The 20,384-nt window shown below is 43.2% G+C and overlaps 1 protein-coding gene across 2 annotated transcripts; it reads left to right on the forward strand.

Moving 5' to 3' along the window:
• The first annotated feature begins 4,188 nt into the window (after window positions 1-4,188).
• Window positions 4,189-18,115, forward strand: PSMA4 (proteasome 20S subunit alpha 4). Of its 2 annotated transcripts, none has more exons than XM_075897603.2 (9): window positions 4,189-4,326; window positions 5,028-5,047; window positions 5,567-5,609; window positions 6,303-6,465; window positions 10,027-10,104; window positions 14,266-14,354; window positions 16,590-16,720; window positions 16,924-17,047; window positions 17,717-18,115. In XM_075897603.2, the coding sequence occupies exons 2-9, from the start codon at window positions 5,045-5,047 to the stop codon at window positions 17,869-17,871; spliced, it is 786 nt and encodes a 261-aa protein (XP_075753718.1). In that variant the 5' UTR covers window positions 4,189-4,326; window positions 5,028-5,044; the 3' UTR covers window positions 17,872-18,115. The 2 variants fall into 2 exon arrangements, with proteins under 2 accessions (XP_075753718.1, XP_075753719.1); XM_075897604.2 differs by lacking the exon at window positions 4,189-4,326 and adding an exon at window positions 4,652-4,803.
• The last annotated feature ends 2,269 nt before the right edge of the window (window positions 18,116-20,384 follow it).

Below are 20,384 nucleotides of genomic sequence, written 5' to 3' on the forward strand. Positions count from 1 at the left end.
GTCCTGGGTGTCCTATGACTCCCAAACCACCAGGCACAGCCATGCTCACACTCTGCCCCCCAGAACGGCTGCTGTAGGCGTTCTTGGGGCAGAGTGTTGCTGCCTTGAGCACCTGCCCTCTAGGGTTGCCAGGTGTCCGGTATGCTCAGCATGCTGCCCTGTCTCCTCCCCTTCCCATGCAGGCCGGGCCTCAGCAGAGGGGGCAGGGTTGCAGGTGGGGTTGGGATCCTGCCTCCCCTACCCCAGCTGCACCTACCGTCTATGCACCTACCGCCTATGGATCTAGTTTTTGTCCATCTTTGTCTGACACAGGAAGTATATTTTCAAATAAATTTTCCATGTTTAATTTTGGCACAATACACAAATACAAAAATGTTTCTTTTAATCTTTGCCAGAGCATGCACATTTATAGCCAGCCGTGTGTATTCAGCTGCATCTCCCCACACCTTGCTCAGTCTTGCAGCTAAGCTTCTCCCAGGACTCTCCTAGCAGCTGTGCAGGAGGAGGAGTGTGACAACAGCAGAGGACTGATGTCAGTGTGTCCTCCTTCCCATTCCCCATCTCTGCAAAGCAGGGGTCGCAGAGAGCTGCTCCAATCTGAGGTATGAATGGTGACTGAGATGAGTGTTTCTCAAAGAGACAGTGAACTGTTTCTAAGATTTCTCCAGCAGCTAGCTCGCTCTCCTACACTCTCTGTATCACACACCACATCTAGTGTGTTATACACCCAGTCTGTCTGCCACCCACTCTGTCACACACTGTCTCTCTGACTTACATGTAGTCACTATGCACACAAGTACTCTCCCAGTCTCTGTGCCACAGTCACACTTAGTCTGTATCACATATACACACACACTCTCTCTCTCTATCCCCAGCACCGTCCCTTTTGGCTGACACCCCACTCCTTCCGGGAGCCTGGACTAGGGATGTTAAATATCGGTTAATTTATTAGTCGAGTAGCCTCATGAATTCTTATCAGTTGACTATTCTATAGTCCCCAGGGGTGAGGCCAGCAGCCTATGCACTCGAGCCCCATTCCTGAGGAGTCCCCTGGAACTCTGCAATGCTGCCTCTGTATCAGAGGCAGCAGTATGGGGTGCCAGGCGGGAGCTGGTACGTGAGGTGAGCCAATTAAAAAACCTGATAGAGACAACAGCACGGGGTGGCAGCAGCCCATGTGGGGCGGCGGGGTGTCTGAACTCCCAGACCTGGTGCAAGCCGGAACTGACCTGGGCTGTCTGCCCGTCTTGCTCCTAATACACTTTAAATGCACAGCCACAGCAGCGGGAGGTCCTAGACCTATCGCAAGCCAGGATTGAGCCAGGCTGCTGGCCAGCCTACTAAAAAATTTGCTGGTGGGGGAGGGAAAGGCATGTAGTCTACAGCATTAACCGATATCAGTTAATCAATTACAGTATTACATCTGTAGTCTAGACCAATCCCAGACAACTTCCCCCTGCAAAAATTATTGCCAACTCCCAGACTGGGACATCATCCTTACCCATCCTGGCTAAGCCATTGATGGACCTGTCCTCCGTGAACTTATCTAGTTCTTTTCTGAGCCCTAGTAGGGTGCATCTACACTGCACCCATACTAAAAATAAGCTATGCAATTTTAGCTACGCAAATTGCACAGCTTATTTTGAATGTGTTTTGAAATACATCGCTCTTCCAAAGTGTCCCTTAATCCTTGTGAAACGAGGTTTACAGGGACATCAGAAGAGTAAGCCTGATTATTTTTAAAGCTATTTCAAAATAACAGGCTTGTTTAAAAGATACGGAATAGCTATTTTGGGATACCAGAAGTGTCCTAAAATAGCGCCGCAGTGTAGATGTACCCGTATAGTCCTGGACTTCATAACATCTTCAGAGCATGCAGTTCTATAGGCTGACTATGCATTGTATGAAAAAATACTTCCTTTTATTTGTTTTAAACCTTCTACTATGGCTTGTGTTATGAAAAGGAGTAAATAACACTTCGTTAGTCACTTTTACTATACTCATCATGATTTTATGCCTCTATCATAGTCTCCCTTATTCATCTCTTTTCCAAGCTGACAAATCTATTTTATTAATCTGCCATGCCCCATATATTTGTTGTTGTCCTTTTCTTAATTTTTCCAATTTTAATATATTGTTTTTGAGCTGGGGCAATCACATCTACATGCAGTACTCAAAATGTAGGCATACCATGGATTTATATAGGGGCAAAATTATATTTTGTCATGTTATTATCCCTTTCCTAGTGATTCCCAACATTGTTTGCTTTTCTGACTTTTGCTGCACATTGAGTAGATGTTTCCAAAAAATAATCCACAACTTCAAGATCTTTTTCTTAAGTACCATAAAATCTCGAGTATAATGCGTACTTTTCCCCCCGGTGTTTTAGGGTCAAAGCCTGGGTGTGCATTATACACAAGAGCTATTTTTTTTAAAGTTTTAAACTTCTCCTTCCCTCTGCACAGAAACTTTCCTGTTGCAGCACAGTGCAGGGTTGCAGCCTCACCAGGCTCCCGGACAAGGTGAGGAGCCAGCTGCTCCTTCAGGCTGCGCCCAGGGGCCCCCACGGCAGGCATGAGCTCAGCGCGGTGCAAGCTCAGCTGGGCAGGGGGACCCTGCAGCAGTCATGAGCTCAGTGCGGGCAGACGGCCCCGCGGCAGGCAAAGTGAGGAGCCAGTGGCACTGCTAGGCTGCATTGCATTGGCTCGCTGCCTGCCCTGTCTCAGCATGGGCAGCTGGGAAGGGGGCCCTGCAGCAGGCGTCAGCTCAGCTGGGCAGGGGGCCCCGCAGCAAGTGCGAGCCCCTTCCTTCCTATATATACCATAAAATCATGAGTATAATGGGGGTGCACATTATAGATAAGAGTTTAGTTTATTCAAGAATTCTGATGTTTAAAAGGGAGGTGCGCATTATACTCGAGATTTTACGGTAGTAACAGCTAATTTATACCAGGAGTGTAGCCACTGTTGTGCCTGAATGGGCCATGGTCCACCCTGCAGCCCTCCAGGGGTTTCCTCATATGGCCCAATACTGGTCCTCCTCTACCAACCCACCTGGCATGCCAGCCAGGGAGTGGAGCCAGGGCTTATTTTTCTCCACCTGGAGCTCCTGCTTGGGAGTGGGGCCGAGGCACCAGGCTTACCCCATTTTACCCACTGCTCTAGCCTGGGAACCAGGCCAGGACTTAACCCACTCTGCTGCTGCTCTAGCCCAGGAGCCAGGCTAGGGCACCAAGGTTCACCCTGCTCCACCAGGCGATCTAGCTGGGGAGTGAGGACTCACCACCAGGGCTTAGGCCCCCCACCACCATTGCCCTCCCATTTTAAGTTGGGCCCACTCAAATTGGCCCTTCTGGCTATGCCACCTCCCCGCTTGTGTGTAGCTGGGATTGTTTTCCAGGGCACATTTTGCATTTATCACCATTTTATTTCATTTGACATTTTGTTGCCCAGTCACCCAGGCTGTGTCTACACTGGGTCACTTATTCCGGAAAATCATCCGCTTTTCCGGAATAAGCTGCGAGCTGTCTACACTGGCCCTTGAATTTCCAGAAAAGCAACGACGCTCTACTGTACAAAATCAGCCGCTATTCCAGAAAAACTATTCTGCTCCCGCTCGGGCATAAGTCCTTATTCCGGAACACTGTTCCAGAAAAGGGCCAGTGTAGACAGCCCAGTAGTCTTTTCCGGAAAAAAGCCCCGATCGCGAAAATGGCGATCGGGGCTCTTTTCCGGAAAAGCGCGTCTACATTGGCCACAGACGCTTTTCCGGAAAAAGAGCTTTTCCGGAAAAGCAGCCTGCCAATGTAGACGCTCCTTTTCCGGAAAAACTGAAAAGGGAATAGTATTCCGTTTTAAGCATTTCCGGAAATTCATGCCAGTGTAGACACAGCCCCAATGTTGGGAGATCCTTGTGTAGCTCCTCGCCCTACTGGCTTGAGTGTCGCATGCTAATGTAACCCCTCGCTTTCCAGATCATGTATGAACGCGCTGACTAGGCTCGGGCCCAGGACAGAGCCCTGCGAGACTCCCCTCTTCTCCCCTCTGATTACTGAGAAGGGCACTAGGCCGCCGCGCCAGGCCAGGCCCTGCTGTAGTGAGACAAGGCGCAGAGGGCGGAGGCCGCGGAAGGGCTCAGGGCTCAGAGCAGACGAGTCCTGCCAGGCCCTGTCTCCCCGGGCAGCGCGCCCCACCCCCAGCAGCGCCTAGTTGAGGCGGGACTCGCGCGTGCGCGGCGGCCATTTTGGGACGCGTCCAGGGGCCGACTCAGTGGTCTGTGGCAAGACAAGTCTCTTCCCGGCGGCCCCCCAGCGCACCCCGCTCGGCGGTAAGTGGGGAGACGCCGCCTGAGGGGCGCGGCTGGGGTCGAGGACAGTAAGAGCCCCCAGTGTGCAGCGGGAGGCGGGGAGGCCTTGTCAGCGGGAGGCGGGGGGATGACGCTGCGGAAGCCGCTGGTGAACGGCTCAGTCTGGCGGGGCCTGCTTGGCCCGGCGGACTCCATAGCCCCTGAGCCTCTCTCGGGCTGTGGCTCCCGCGCGAGAGGGCTAGGCAGGGTCGGGCTGGCCTCCACCCCGGGAAGGCGGGCGGGGGGGGGGGGGGGGACTGAATTCCCGGGTTTCTCTCGTGCAGGGGATGGCGTCTTGCCTGTCCCAAGTTTTCTCTGGGAATAGGAATGTTTCTGGGGAAACGAGGGGAAGAAACCTTCCCCCGCCTCGCCCCTTGCTCCGCAGAGAAAGCACTGGGCTGCTGCATTACAGCAGTGCATTGAAAGGGGCTTTTGGGGGCTCAGCTACCACCTGTCAAGGTGAGTCCCATGCTCCCCTTTAATTAGCTCATCACTGAAGTTCGTGACTCTTAAAAACTTAACTGCAACCTTTTAAAATCCTTCTATAAGAACAATAAAGAAACGGAGGTTCTTTTATCGAAGGCTTATTACTGTAGTAAATATTTTTGTACATCATTTTCCGTGTCTGATAAATGTTATGCTCTGAAAACGTATTTTAATTGACTGGTTTTATTTTTTTACAGTGTAACATACATGCAAAATGGTGAGTTACTATTAATGAAATATATTTTTGTTGTTTAGTACAGTAGTATCATTAAGCTCTCTGCAGCTAAATAACTGTAAATAACAGAAGTTATATTCTTGAAAACACTTATACACCTGCTTAACTTTGCCCACATTAATTTTACCTAAATTAAGCACATGCAGAAGTATTTACAGTATTGGTTGTACAACTTTTGTGAGAGGAAGACATTGATTGGGATAGGGATAAAAGGAAAAAGCATTGACATTAGTGTAAATTGAACGCTCGTCTCTTGATTAGCAATAAAGGGTAAGTTCATAATACTATATATATTTTTGTTAGTCTCCAAAGTGCCACAGGGCTTCTCAGTTTTTAAAAGGTAACTAGTACAATAATAGTAACAAAACTACCTGTACATCTCACAGATATTAAAGTCAAATCACTATGTTACTGCTATACATGGTTAACAGAATTACAGAATAACGTTTTTTCTGTCTAAAAGGAAAAACAGTTACTGGAGTTTTTCTCTCTTTGTTACAGTCTCGAAGATATGATTCCAGAACTACTATATTTTCTCCAGAAGGTATTGTTCTGTAAATGGGAACCTTCTTAACCTATCAACTTTTCTCCTCATATATACCTAAAATTTTATACAATAGGTGACACATGTAAAAGTCTAGAATGTTGACAATTTCCTTGAGTTTCATTTCTGACACTGAAATCAGATCTTCACATTAAATGATACCCAAAACAATAAGGGAGTTCCTGGCCATAGTGGAGATATGCTTTAATTTTAATATTAATACAAAATCCAAACCATTGTTTAGTAGTACAATCTTACATTTTGGAATGATACAAGGAAAAAATGTCCCAGTTATTGGCACATGAGGATTGATAGCCCATACAATAGTATCCTACCTAGAGTAACATTTGATGCTATTTATTCATAGAAGTGTCTAAAACTCCATTTGAATCTTGAAAAATCCATAATTGTCTCCGTTTCTGCTTTTGTAATTTTTTTGTAGATAACTTGTATTAATTGTCTCTCTAAGGACAATGTTTGTTTCTATCTGAACCTGCCACTGTGTTCATTGAATTGCTTATCTGATTCTGACCTGTTAAGTGACAGTCTTAGACTTGTTCCTGTGATATGAGGACATCTGTGAGAGTTGGCTGAGTTACGCTTAGTATGTTGTATGAGATACTCAACACTTTGTAGACTTGGTCCTTTTCAGAGTTAAATGGTTGAATTTAACAATTGAAACCTCTTTTTTAGGTCGCTTATATCAAGTTGAATATGCTATGGAAGCAATTGGCCATGCAGGCACTTGTCTGGGAATTTTAGCAAATGATGGTGTGTTGTTAGCAGCAGAACGGCGCAATATCCACAAGCTTCTAGATGAAGTCTTTTTTTCAGAGAAGATATATAAACTTAATGAGTAAGTTGAGTTTGTCAGTAAAACATGTTCATTGCAGTTATAATTGCTAATAGGACATTTGATTACTTCTGTCGTTCAAATAGCCTAAAACAGTTTTACTGGTTTTATATTTGTTACTTTGAGGACTTTTGATTTCTTGATGAAATTTTTTACCGGGATTAGCTTTAATAGCTCTTTAAGACAGTAATTCTCAAAGTGTGGTCTACTACATTGGCAGTCCAGCCCTGCTCCCTCCCTTCCGAATGGTTGGAGTTTCAGCACTGGCTTCCCACTGCAGGGTAAATGGGGAAGATTCCCCGGATCTGGCTCATGGGGGGAGGAAGTGGCTCCACATGCTGCCACTCCCTCTTCCTCCAGCTGAGGGAAAGTCACTATTTGAACCCAAGTGGGCAGATGCCAGCATAGGAAACCACTCTCCTGGAGACTTTCTTCGCTGTTCCCATTGGCCAGAATCACCCCCTAATCCCCAAACTCCACACACCCATTGCCCTCCCACTGAGACCCCACATCCCCACTCTGCTTCAGCACTCCACCTCCCAGTCAGACCTCTCATCCTCAGTCTGCTCCTGCACCCTACCTCCCATCCTGACCCTGCACTCCTATCTTGCTCTTCAGCTGTCCCCCTGGGCACACTGAACCCCCTCATTTTTGGCTCCACGTCAAAGCCTGGGGGCGCCTACAAAATTACTAGCTCTGGGACCCCAGCAGAGTTATTCTTGCCTGTGGGGAGCCCTGAACTTCTCTCCTCCTTCCCCAGTCACTGTGAGGCTGGAATGCGTGAGGAGAGTGAGGTGTCTCAGTAGCCACATCAGTGAAGATTATTTTTTCTTCTATCTTTTGTGTGGCCCTGACTGATTTTTTTTTTCTGTCGCTCAGTGGTCCCTAACCTAGAAAAGATTCCGCACCCCTCCAATAAAGTCAGCGTTAAAACCTTTTATTTTGGGCATACATTAATTTTTTACATTAGTTAACACAAAGTTTGGTAAGCTAACATGATAAAGTTAAAGTGCTTAATCTGTTCAATGATTTTGATTAATAATAATTACTTTCTTACTGCTTATATAAACTCGGCATGTTATAGCTGCGTATTTACATTTTTATGCTCCAGTAGCCTAATATGAATAATTTAGTATTTAAGAGATAAGCAAAGACATTTTGTCATCACGGGTGGTTTGCTAGTGGTCCACAGAAAGGTTTGCATCGACTGGAGTGGGCTGTGGGTTAAAAAGTTTGAGAACCAGTGTTCTAAGATTAAGCTTATAGCAAAATCTTTTTCTTTACTAGACAGCTTTAACATCTGGATTATGCTAATATGGGAATGTTTCTTGCAATTGGAGCTGGTGTTTTCTAACACAATGTGATATCACTGCATTAACATTTAAGTAGCAATGACCAGCCTTAGCGAATCCTATGAAAAAGCAAAAAAACTTAAAGTCCCCATATCTTTTAATCAGAACAGTTGCTTTGCTTGCCCCATTCTCCTAAAATAATATTTATATAAGCTTTTGAACAAATTTACCTCTTGCTACTATTGCTAATAGGTTTTCACATTTTAGGGATATGTGCACACTGTTTACATACATTACCCACTCCTTCCATGGTTTTTCTTCATTTGCATTCTCCTCTGTTTTTAAAACTGACCAATTCTGCACATTATTTCTGCAGTAACATTGGTCCCTGCCTTGTTCAAATGTAATCGTTAGTTTGTAAGTCATATTTTGAATCATGCATTTGTTCGGTCTGTCATATTTTCTGTGGGTATGAGCAAAGCATGCATTAGTATCCTATGGGTACATCTCGACTGGATGCTATTTCAGGATGCCAGAAGTATCCTGAAATAGCAACGCCATATCTTTAAACACTCCCACTATTTCCCAAAATAGCGGGCACGCTATTCTGGTGTCCCTATAGCCCTCATTCCACAAGGGTTAAGGGATTTGTTGGAATAGTGCCTTATTTTGAAATTTGGCACTGTCTACACAGCACCATATTTCAAAATAAGCTCTTTCGAGCTAGACTCTCAATAAACTGCGTAAATTGCGTAGCTTGTTCCGACAGAAGGGTGCTGTCTAGACGCACCCTATGACATAACTATAATAGAGATGATCAGTATCTCCATTTCTTAGTCTTTTTTTCTAAGTATTCAGGGTTGTTGTTGTTTTTCCCCCAGTGTTACTTACATGAATGGACTCTGCCCTAAAAGGGGCTAAATACTCAGGTTCATTGAAGTTCTGCTTGATGCACATAGGACATAAGTGGCTCTTTGTCCTTTCTCCCCCTTTCCTTTTGCTCTGATCCTGGGGGCAGTCAGGGCTGATTTAGCTGGGGGAAAGAACTGGATTATTCAGGAGTTTTGTTACTTCTAATCAAAGGAGTAACCTTTGTCTGCTCCTAGGGATGTAAGAGATTAGTTGACTAGTCGACTATCTAATAAGCAGAAACTTACTGGATAGTCGACTAGTGATGTGACTAGTTGCTTCCCCACCCCTTTCTGCCTCTATCAGAGAGGCAGCAAGGTGGGGGAGCCGGAGCCAGTGCTGGGGTGGGAGTCAGCTTAAAAGCCAGTTCCCTCCAGCACCATCTCTGCAGGGGAAGTAGAGGCACAATGGAAATGGCTTGAGCGGGGACTTAATCAGTCTACACTAGTGCTGCTTCTGCTACAATTCTGTTTTTGAAATGTACAAGAGCCCCAGCGGGTCATTCCCCACCCTCCCTGCAGGGCTTCCCTTTGAAAGCCCGCTGGGACTCTTGTATATTTGAAAGGCTGAGGGAGTGAGGGGCCAGAGGGGTCCCCTGCTGGTCCCACACTCCCTGCGGGGCTTCCTTTTGAAATTTCCCACTGGGGTTCTTGTACATTTCAAAAGGAAACCCCTGCTCCCTGCTACAGTTCAAAGGCAGAGATGCCCTTATAAAAAATTATTAGTATGTTAAAGGTAACCTGCAAAATGGTCATGTGCATATACAGTCATGTCCAATATAGGGATGTGAAGTGTTACCGTTCACTCAGTTAACTAATAAGCCTGGTTAACATTCAAGGTTACATGCAGGGTCCCGGTACAGGTAGAGAGCTGTCTTAAAAGCTGACTCCTCGTGTGCTCCAGCTCCTAGGGAGCTGCCTGCAATCTCTCACTGCTTCTGCTGTGCAGCAGTGGGGATGGGGGATGGGAGCTGCCTCCGGCCTTTTATGTAACCATGTAACCACTGAAATTTTCAGCAGTTAGATGGGTTAGATGGTTACTTAATTGCACGCATTTTAACATCCCTAGTCCAATGTATATTGTCAGTATCTGGAAATTAATAATCCAGGGATTAATCTTTGTTTGTGGGAGCATATGTAATACATGAACCTAGTGAACTATTTCAAAATTGCTATTTTGTATACTATTTTGTGAGTGGCCGCAACATGTATCCAACAATGCAGTGGCAGTTTATGGCCTTTTTAATGTTTTACAGAGTATGGGCTTGATTGTAGACCTGAAACTCTTTTTCCACTCAAATCTTGCATAAAGATTGCTCAGGAGTGAATAACAACCCAGTGGACTTATGTGTTTTATATTTCAGGGATATGGCTTGCAGTGTCGCAGGAATAACTTCAGATGCTAATGTTCTGACAAATGAACTGAGACTTATTGCACAAAGGTATGATTACAGATATTCTTGTAGCTTTACTTAAGGACTGTAACATGACAGTGAGGACTTAGGCTGACCCTGACTTCAAATTTAATGCTGTAACAAGAAAAATCATAGAATCACAGAACCGTAGAGCTGGAAGAGACCTCAAAAGGTCAAGTCCAGCCCCCTGCTCTAGGCAGGACCAATCCCAACTAAATCAACCCGGCCAGGGCTTTGTCAAGCCGAGACTTAAACACCTCTAGGGATGGAGACTCCACTACTTCCCTAGGTAACCCATTCCAGTGCTTCACCACCCTCCTAGTGAAATAGTTTTTCCTAATATCCAACCTGGACCTCTCCCACCACAACTTGAGACCATTGCTCCTTGTTCTGCCATCTCTCACTACTGAGAACAGCCTCTCTCCATCCTCTTTGGAAACTCTCTTCAGGAAGTTGAAGGCTGCTATCAAATCCCCCCTCACTCTTAGCTTCTGCAGACTAAACAGACCCAAGTCCCTCAGCCTCTCTTCATAAGTCATATGCCCCAGCCCCCTAATCATTTTGGTTGCCCTCCGCTGGACCTTCTCCAATGCGTCCACAACCTTTTTGTAGTGGGGGCCCAGAACTGGACACACTACTCCAGATGTGGCCTCACCAAAGCCGAATAAAGGGGAATAATGACATCTCTGGATCTGCTGGCAATGCTCCTCTTAATGCAACCTAATATGTCATTAGCCTTCTTGGCTACAAGGGCACACTGTTGACTCATATCCAGCTTCGCATCCACTGTAACCCCCAGGTCCTTTTCTGCAGAACTACTACTTAACTGTTTGATCCCCAGCTTGTAACTATGCTTGGGATTCTTCCGTCCCAAGTGCAGGACTCTGCACTTGTCCTTGTTGAACCTCATCAGATTTCTTGTGGCCCAATCCTCCAATTTGTCTAAGTCACTCTGGACCCTATCTCTGCCCTCAAGCGTATCTACTTCTCCCCCTAGCTTAGTGTCATCCGCAAACTTGCTGAGGGTGCAATCCATCCCCTCATCCAGGTCATTATTAAAGATATTGAACAAAACAGGTCCTAGAACCGAACCTTGGGGCACTCCGCTAGAAACCGACCACCATCCTGACATCAAGCCATTGATCACTACCCGCTGGGCCCAGCCTTCTAGCCATCTTTCTATCCATCTTACTGTCCATTTATCCAATCCACATTCCCTTAACTTGCTGGCAAGAATATTGTGGGAGACCGTATCAAAAGCCTTGCTAAAGTCAAGGTATATCACATCCACTGACTTTCCCATGTCCACAGAGCCAGTTACCTCATCATAGAAGCTAATCAGATTGGTCAAGCACGACTTTCCCTTTGTGAATCCATACTGACTAGTCCTGATCATTTTCCTCTCTTCCAAGAGCCTCAAAATGGATTCCTTAAGGATCCCTTCCATGATTTTTCCAGGAACCGAGGTAAGACTGACCAGCCTATAGTTCCCTGGATCATCCTTCTTCCCTTTTTTGAAGGTGGGCACTACATTTGCCTTTTTCCAATCATCCGGGATTTCTCCTGATCTCCACGACTTTTCAAAGATAATAGCCAAAGGCTCCTCAATGACATTTGCCAACTCCCTCAGTACCCTTGGATGCATTAAGTCCGGACCCATGGATTTTTGTACGTTTAGCTTTTCTAAATAGTTCCTAACCTGTTCTTTACCCGCCATGGGCTGTCCATCTTCATCCCATCTTGCGTCACTTAGCGCAGAAGTCCAGGAGCCGACTTTGTCTGTGAATACAGAGGCAAAGAGAGCATTGAGTACTTCAGCTTTCCCCACATCTTCTGTCACTGGGTTACCTCCTTCATCCAGTAGGGGCCGCACACCCTCTCTGATCACCTTCTTCTTGTTAACATGCCTGTAGAAACCTTTCTTGTTATCCTTCACATCCTTAGCCAGTTGCAATTCCATTTGTGCTTTCACCTTCCTGATAACCCCTCAGCATTCTCGAGCTATACATTTAAACCCCTCCCTGGTCATTTGTCCAGGTTTCCCCTTTTTGTAAGCTTCCTTTTTGTGCTTAAGTTCACCAAGGATTTCCCCTGTAAGTCAATCCGGTCTCCTACCATGTTTGCCTCTCTTGCTATGCATCGGGATGGTTTCTTTCTGTGCCTTCAATAAGGCTTCTTTAAAATACTGCCAGCTGTCCTGGACTCCTTTCCCCTTCATGTTAGCATCCCAGGGGATTCTGCTCATCTCCCAAAATGATGCTCCCCTTTTGTTCTGTGTGTGTATATATATATTAAACAAAGTTTAATTAAATTAAGCTTAATCAAACAAAAGAAATAAATGTTCTAAATTTTTGGCCGTAAGTTTTACTTTTACTTTCATTTGTGGTTGACTGGTGTAAAAAGGAATAGTTCTGACTGCTTTTATCATCTACATGAACTTAACCAATGGTTTAATGAATACCTGGTATCAGTCAAAAAATTGAACTTCTGGATCTGCTTATTTCATAATTTTTATTTACTATTCTGGTCCAATTTTATACATGGTGTAAAGTGTAATTCCTTGCATTTGAGACTCCTTTTTTGTGGGTTATGTAATTATGGAATGTATACCCAACTTTAACACTACTCAGATAATTAAAATGCTAGCAGAAGATAAATTTGTTCAGTTTTAGATGATTTGACAAACCAGGCCAACAAAATGGAAAACAACAATCTGTCAGTACATTTCCTTGTTGTGTATTCAAATCAGCTGCAGTTTATATCTAAGTTTCTGAGTCATTTAGAGCAATAAAGGAAACAATATTGTTTTCCCCTGTTCATTTACATTGGATAAAATAGATGATAATTTTGCATTACATCCACTAAAGATTTATCCTGTTTCAGTGAAATGCTAATGAATTTATTGTTAATATGTTAAAGGAAGGCAGTGTACTTTACTTCAGAAATGTCATTTAAAAAAATACCTTTAACTACAGAAAATCTAAGTAAAGATCTAATAAACGTGTAGCTTCAAGGTTGTCTGATTCCTTAAATAAGGAAATAATATACTGTATAATCATAGAAAGTATTCTCAAATATAAATTTGGTTTCTTTTAAAGAAACATTTTTTGTCACATCACCTCATGGATTAAAGCCATTTATGTGTATTAAACTACATGCACATTAGGGATACAAAAATATGTTTACACGTGGGGGAGAGGTGGCTCCTGAGGAGCTGCCCCTGTCCCCTCTGTGGCGCAAGGTGGGTCAGCAGGGGGCCATGCACACCAGCTCCTGGCCCGCCTCCCCACACTGTTGCCTCTGATACAAAGGCAGCAGCAAGGGTGGGGAGAGGCTGTATGCATATAACATGTATGCATGTTTATACTTTTACATCCCTAGTATGCATCCAGACTTGAAAGGATACACTTTTATTACCCTCAAGAATCTGATCCATTCTTTAATAAATGTTTCTTAATTTATCAATATTATTGCTGTAGTCTTGTTATGGTAAATTTACATTTACATTGTGATAGTAATGATATAATTTTAATTTTCACCACAACTTCTATTACTTAAAGGCACGTATGCTCTTTACTCAATCCTTCTTGGATAACTCACTGTCCCACTCTTATAGCTTTCCATGAAAGATTCATGCCGCTCTCATTTTTTTAATATTTACAAAAAAACCTGGCTTGGCCGCCAGCTATTTTCTCCCCTAATTTATTCTGTTCCTGCGTGTTGTTTCCAATTTATTGGAATATGGTATTATACTGAGCCCGCTCACTCTTGTGACAAACAGCCTAAACATTATTAGAAAATTCAAAGTGATTAACAACTCTGACACACAAGTTTGGTGGTAAAGACATCAATAGGTGATGCCTAAGATCTTGTTAAGCATCACATTTTGTATTAGGCTCTGCTCATTCTCATCCTTCCACTAGCTAACTTTTCTTGTCAGTCTCCTCTTGGAAAAAAGTACAGTTCCCATGGAATTTGCTGTCTCAGCACCATTGCAAATAGGCTGGTAAAAGTTACTAAATAATGATGCCCAGTACCTTATGTCGTAGTGTCAATTGTGTGTGTTCTGGGATTTCCATTCTCATTCTGATAGAACTGTAACTCTTAAGTATTACTGTGCTGAGCTGAATCGTGGAGCCAAAGGAGTGCTTTTAAAAATATATTTTTCATCTTGCTTTTTAATATTAGGTATCTATTGCAGTATCAAGAACCAATTCCTTGTGAGCAGTTGGTAACGGCACTGTGTGATATCAAGCAAGCTTATACACAGTTTGGAGGTAATAAATGAAACACATTTGAACTTTAAATTTTTAAAGAATGATTTTATTAAGTAATTTACAGTACTTGGCAACTGGCCTATGTGATGGGTCGGATCACAGAAATTCCCTTGGGAATCAAGCCACTGATGCCTGCTTTCCTGCCCTCTGGGACTTCCTACTAGGAGCTTTGGTCTCCCCCATCCAGGGCACAGAGTGGATTTACTGCCCTAACTCTGAGCAGCACAGACACTGAACCAGTTCAGCTTTGGGAGGGCTCAGCTGTAAGGGTTCAGCACGCATGAAATCCTCCTCATATGGGACCAAAATCGCAAATAAATCCATCTTACCCTGTGTAAAAGCTTTTCACAAAGAAAGCTCATATGGTCAGCTCCCTTTATCAGTGAAAGACAGATCTGCACTGTGGTTGCATTCCCCCAGGTAACAATTGTGTACACTGGACTTGATAATAAACAAGTGTTTCTTTCTCCCATTTTTTTAATATATAAAAAAATCACAATTTCCTGCAGGATGACAGAGTGATGCCATCATATCACTGCATCCCAGCTGTCTCCTCCCTTCCCCCTCTGTTTTCCCCAGTGCTCAGGAGCCAGAGCTACTATGACATGGCCTCCCTCCTCCCCAGTGCTCGGGGATGAGCTGGGGCTGCTCCACCACTGCCTTGCCCCCTCCCCCCAGTGGCTGGAGGGAGAACATGGGAGGGTGATGCAGGGGATCAGGATGAGGGGGTGTAAGGTTGGAGCAGAGGGAAGATGTGAGGAGGGATACAATTTTACTTTGCAGAAGCTATACTTTACTCCCCACTTCTTTTCTTCCTTCTCCAACTAGCTATGTGGCTGCATTCTCACCCTCTCACCTTTTCGGTGCCTCCAGCCTTCTCTCATACCCCCACCTCACACCCCCTCCTGCTGCCAAACTCCCTTTCAGACCTACTCACCCCATCCTGTATCCCTATCCCACACATTGAACCCCTCATTTTTGTTCCCATCCCAGAGCCTAAGGGGGTCACAAAATCCACTAACTCTGGAACCCCAGAAAAGTAAATCTGGACTATGGGAAGCCCTGAACCTCAGTCTCCCTGTCCCACCCCTCACCTCGGGGGATGGGGGGGCTGGAGTGCCAGAAGAGTGAGGTGTCTCAGGGGCCACATTAGTAAGGGTTGGGGGGTTTGGGAATTTTTTTGCTTCTCACTTGTGTGATCTCCAACTGATTTTTGTGTGGATCAGTGACCCTCAACCCAAAAAGAGGTTCCCCACCCCATCATAAATAAAGAAAATATTGAAACTTTTTGTGTTGGACATAATATTTTACTTTATTTAAAATTAAGTTTGATAAACTAACATGAGAAAATTAAAATGCTTAATCTGTTTAATAATTTAAATTAAACTGTTCTCCCCAGCTGCAGTACTAGCAAAATGGCTCGGGCGTACTTATGTAATTAACATTGAATTTTCATTAGCAACTGGTTGTCCACTGAAAGGTTTGCATTGACTCAAGTGGTCCATGGGGCTTGCAGTAGAGAGAGCTCTTCCCCCTCCCCTCCCAGGAGAGCGGCACAGCCCAAGTCAGGATCGTTAAATCTTGGAACACCACTTATGATGAAAGGCTTCTGACCCCTGATCTAGAGAGTGTTTCCAAATACAATAAAAGCTGTATTATCTGACAGTTTACCAATCAAAATGCTCTAGACATTTCTGAGTTGGTTCACGCTGCTTGTAGCCTTCTGCGCTTACCGCTGCCTTCAGCTGTTCTCACGCTGCTGATGGTCACACCATCAGATGTGGGGCAGTTTTTTGGTGTGGAGGCAGGCCAAGGATGAATGGGTTCGCACCTTGGGACAAGCTTAGAGTAGCCTAGGAGACCCCATCGGTGGCGGGGGCAGAAATGGAGACAGCCTCCTCCTAGGACCTGCCAATTTTTTAAGACTGGTCATTGAAGGTTTGTTTTTAGCTACTAAGGTGATAAAATCCAGTTTGTGTACATGGAAATGAATTGCTGGTAGGATAAGAGATTGAAAGACTACAGCAACATTCTTTTCTTCCTCACATCTTAGAAGGAATCAGTGAAAGTATTTCAGTGGAACTTATCTAAAATACCAGAAGTACAAAGCAGTCTATTAAATCCTAGTTCAGAGGAAAGGATTTAACAATTTTCCTTGACTTTTTTTTTTAAAGCAGCATTTAGGACCAATCTTATTACTAAATTTAGATCACTAATATCCTTGTATGTTAACAGGAAAACGTCCTTTTGGTGTTTCATTGCTGTACATTGGCTGGGATAAGCATTACGGATTTCAGCTGTATCAGAGTGATCCTAGTGGAAATTATGGAGGATGGAAAGCTACATGTATTGGGAATAATAGTGCTGTAAGATATTTTTTCTTAATAAATATGAACTTGTCCATGGAAAATAGGCTTATGATTGGATGGTACTAAATACACAACTCCATATTCATTACTATCACAAACAGAAATAGTAGTAAAACATTTCCTACTATAACATTAATGCCAATAGTATTAATGTTCTTTGATTTCTGACAAAACTTTAAATTGCATTCTTTGTTGTATAGGCAGCTGTGTCAATGTTAAAACAAGACTATAAAGAAGGTGAAATGACTTTGAAATCAGCACTTGCTTTAGCTGTTAAAGTGCTAAACAAAACCATGGATGTTAGTAAACTCTCTGCAGAGAAAGGTAAGCAATACTGCTGTCCCACATTTACAGGTGGACTTGTTTTAGCTTCTTGATGCTGAAAAACCTGCACACTTGTTATGAAAAGATTATAATAAATGAGATGTTTAAAAAAAAAAATTGTATTAAAAAATAAGTTAGCAATAATGTAGTTTTCTATAACAAACTAATGTATTATATTGTGTCAGAGGGTAACTGCATCACAGGATATTAAAGAGACAAGATGGGTAAGGTAATATTGTTTATTGGACCAACTTCGTCTGAGAGACATGTTTTTGAGCCACACTGTTTTCCTTGCTTACCAAAAGAAGTTGTTCCAATAAAAGACATTACCTCACCCACCTTGTCTCTCTGTTATATTGTCACTCCATTTCAGTGGACAGTGGCCACTGGTTTTGCAGATGCAGGAATTACTTGAGTCTGCAAACAAGCATGTTACTTAACTTTGTTTATGTAAGAGTAGTCCACTTTGTTTCTACTCACATGAGTAAGTAACGTATGTACAAACATTGACAGAATTGAGGTATTTGGCTGAAATTTTCAAAGCCTATTTTGAATTTGGTGCCTAACTTCCTGGAGCTCCTTTCACAATCCTAATAATAAATAACCTTGGTTATTAAACATTACTGATTTATAGTAAAATTTACAACACAAATATTTTCCATTTTTCAGTTGAAATTGCAACATTAACAAGAGAGAATGGGAAGACAACAATTAGAGTATTAAAGCAAAAAGAGGTGGAACAGTTGATAAAACAGCATGAGGAGGAGGAAGCAAAATCAGAGCGTGAAAAGAAGGAAAAAGAACAAAAAGAAAAAGATAAATAGCACATGAAATCAAGCATTTTATAGAGCACGTAGGTCCTGCTTCAATGAAAATTTTGGATTTTCACTTTATGGAAGCCTGCTAAACTGATACAGTGGAAAAGCCAGAAATATTATTTATTGAGCTGGGCCCTCAGTCATATAATTCAGTACTTGATTTACCACTTCTTTCATTGAATTATTATTGCTTTATTCTGGAATTTCTTGTATCTTTTGTTTTGTATTACAGAATAAAATTTTAAAAGAATGGTAATTGCTGTTTATTTCATCAGTGACATCTGAATATATTGATTCTTAAAAGAAGTTAAATATTTTAACCTCCTTTAGGCATAAGTGGCTACTTGGTAAATAACAGTGAAAAGACACTATTGTGGAAAAAATAAACCCTTTCAGAAATTTAAAACACCTTTATAGAATGTTTCCTATTTAAAATTCTAACACTAAATAAAAGTATACTTGTCACCAAGGATGTTAAATTGTGTTTAATCAGCTAATCAAGTAGTCAATGGAATTTCCATCAACTACACAATTGTTAGGAAACTGCAGAGCCACAGGGAGGTTAGCTTCCGGCCCCAGGAGCTAGCCCTGCTGTAACTCTGCCTTTTAAATGCAGTAAGAGCCAAGCGGCTTTTACTGCATTTAAAAGGCAGAGGTGCAGCAGGGGAGTAGATGCAAGCTGGGACAGTTGAATCCTGGCTCATGCCCAGTCCCCTGCTGCAGCTCTGCTCCTCCATGGAGATGGTGCTGGGGGGAACCAGCTGTTAAGCCAGGCCCTCTTCCCCCCCCTCCCACCCAGCACCGGCTCCTGCTCCCCCCTCCCATTGCTGCCTCTAGAAGCGACTAATTGAGTAGTGACTCAGCTAGTCTCTTACATCCCTACTTGTCACAGAAGATTTTTTTGGGGGGTATATGAAGTATTTTAGTAATTGATTAAGGCTGCTCCACTAATATTCCTATAAGCAGCAAGAGTACCTCTAACTTGTAGTAAATACTGTTAGGTTAACAATCTTCAAATAAAGTAATTGCTTAAGTTTAAATGGCTAAGATATCAAAATAAGCTATTTTCTTATAAGGAAGGTATTTGTAAGAAAAGAAAACCTTTAAGATACATCTTTAAATCAGACACTTCCACACTAAGACTATCTGACATTTTTTACATTGCAGGAACATTAAACAGCTTTCTCTTGTTTTCATGCCCCAGCCAGATGCTGTTGGCTCTTCTGACATTTCAGAGAAGGATTAAACCAATCCCAGCATTTGTATTCACTTGCTTAAAAACTTATTGAAATATTTTTTAAAAACTCAAATAAGCTTAAACAAATATGCAGTTCCCCTTTTTAATATTCAACACTAACTACCTATTTTAACATGAGGCAAAATATGTATATAAAAAACCCTAACCCAAACTTAAATTTCCATGCAGCAAATATGAAATAAAAATGCATATGGACTAAATACTGTATTAAGTCCTACAACCTAGAACAGTGATTCCCAACCAGGGTTCCACGGACCATCATTGGGGTTCCGTGAGAAATCGCAGACTGAATAATGCTAGGTGGGGCCCGGAGCGTGTCTCACGCCCCTTGCCTCCTGCCCTGGTGCTCATCTGACTTGCGCCGCTCAGCTGGGCTGTCACACGGGAGCAAGCAGCGCAAGAGGGTGAGGACTCCTGCACAGCTCATCCGAGCCGCCGCACAGGAGCAAGTAGCCATTTGGGCTCTGCAAGTGAGAGGCAAGAGGGAGAGGAGAAGAGAAAAGTGAGAGGCAGGAGTGGGAGGAGAAGAGAAAAGAGTGAGAGGCAGGAAGAGAGAGAGACAGGAAAAATGCTCCAATTTTTTTCTTACAATGTAAGCTGATATATAAAAAACAGCTCTTTACAAATAAATTTTCTTGAAAAAATTTAGCAGTAATTGAATTGCACTTCCTGTTGTCAACTTTTTCTGGCCAACCAAACATTCATAGGTAGGGCTTCCTTGGGATATGAAAAATTATTTTAGAGGTTCCTCCATGGGGGAAAAGGTTGAGAATCACTGATCTAGAACTGTCAGCACTAAAGGGATTTCATCTAGGGTAAACAGCCAAACAAGTACTGTATAGGTGATTTGGTTTTTGACTGTTCTTTCTATTCAAGTCTCAAGTCTCTGACACATACTTGAATGTCACCAGTGATTGTTAATAATAGGACTGAGTGTTTTTCGAGTGATTGCTCATGTCCATTCCAATACGTGTGTGTGCACCATGTGTACAATTATCAATTTCCTAGTAGTGCCCATCACATCAGCTGTGGAACCCCATGGAGCAGCACTGGAATACATACCACTGCTGACCCACCACTTATTCACTTTCTTCTTTCTTGCTTGGCAAGCACAAATCCTTGTTTCTGTTCATTGCAAGAGTTTAAATCCTGCACAAGTTGTGGGAAGTTGATGCACAAGGTGGACCCCCATGAATCATGCTTGGGAGAAGGGCACTAGCCAAGTGCCCTATTTGCCAAAATTTCCGGCCAAGAACTACGA

Source organism: Pelodiscus sinensis, chromosome 14, assembly GCF_052426305.1.
Source record: "Pelodiscus sinensis isolate ZL-2025 chromosome 14, ASM5242630v1, whole genome shotgun sequence".
Classification (NCBI taxonomy): Eukaryota; Metazoa; Chordata; order Testudines; family Trionychidae; genus Pelodiscus; species Pelodiscus sinensis.

Bases quoted from the DNA above. Each gene is read 5' to 3' on its own strand.
- PSMA4 (XM_075897603.2), top strand. The intron at 5,610-6,302 runs GTATTGTTCTGT...CCTCTTTTTTAG, and splicing joins TACTATATTTTCTCCAGAAG to GTCGCTTATATCAAGTTGAA. The intron at 10,105-14,265 runs GTATGATTACAG...TTTTAATATTAG, and splicing joins CTGAGACTTATTGCACAAAG to GTATCTATTGCAGTATCAAG.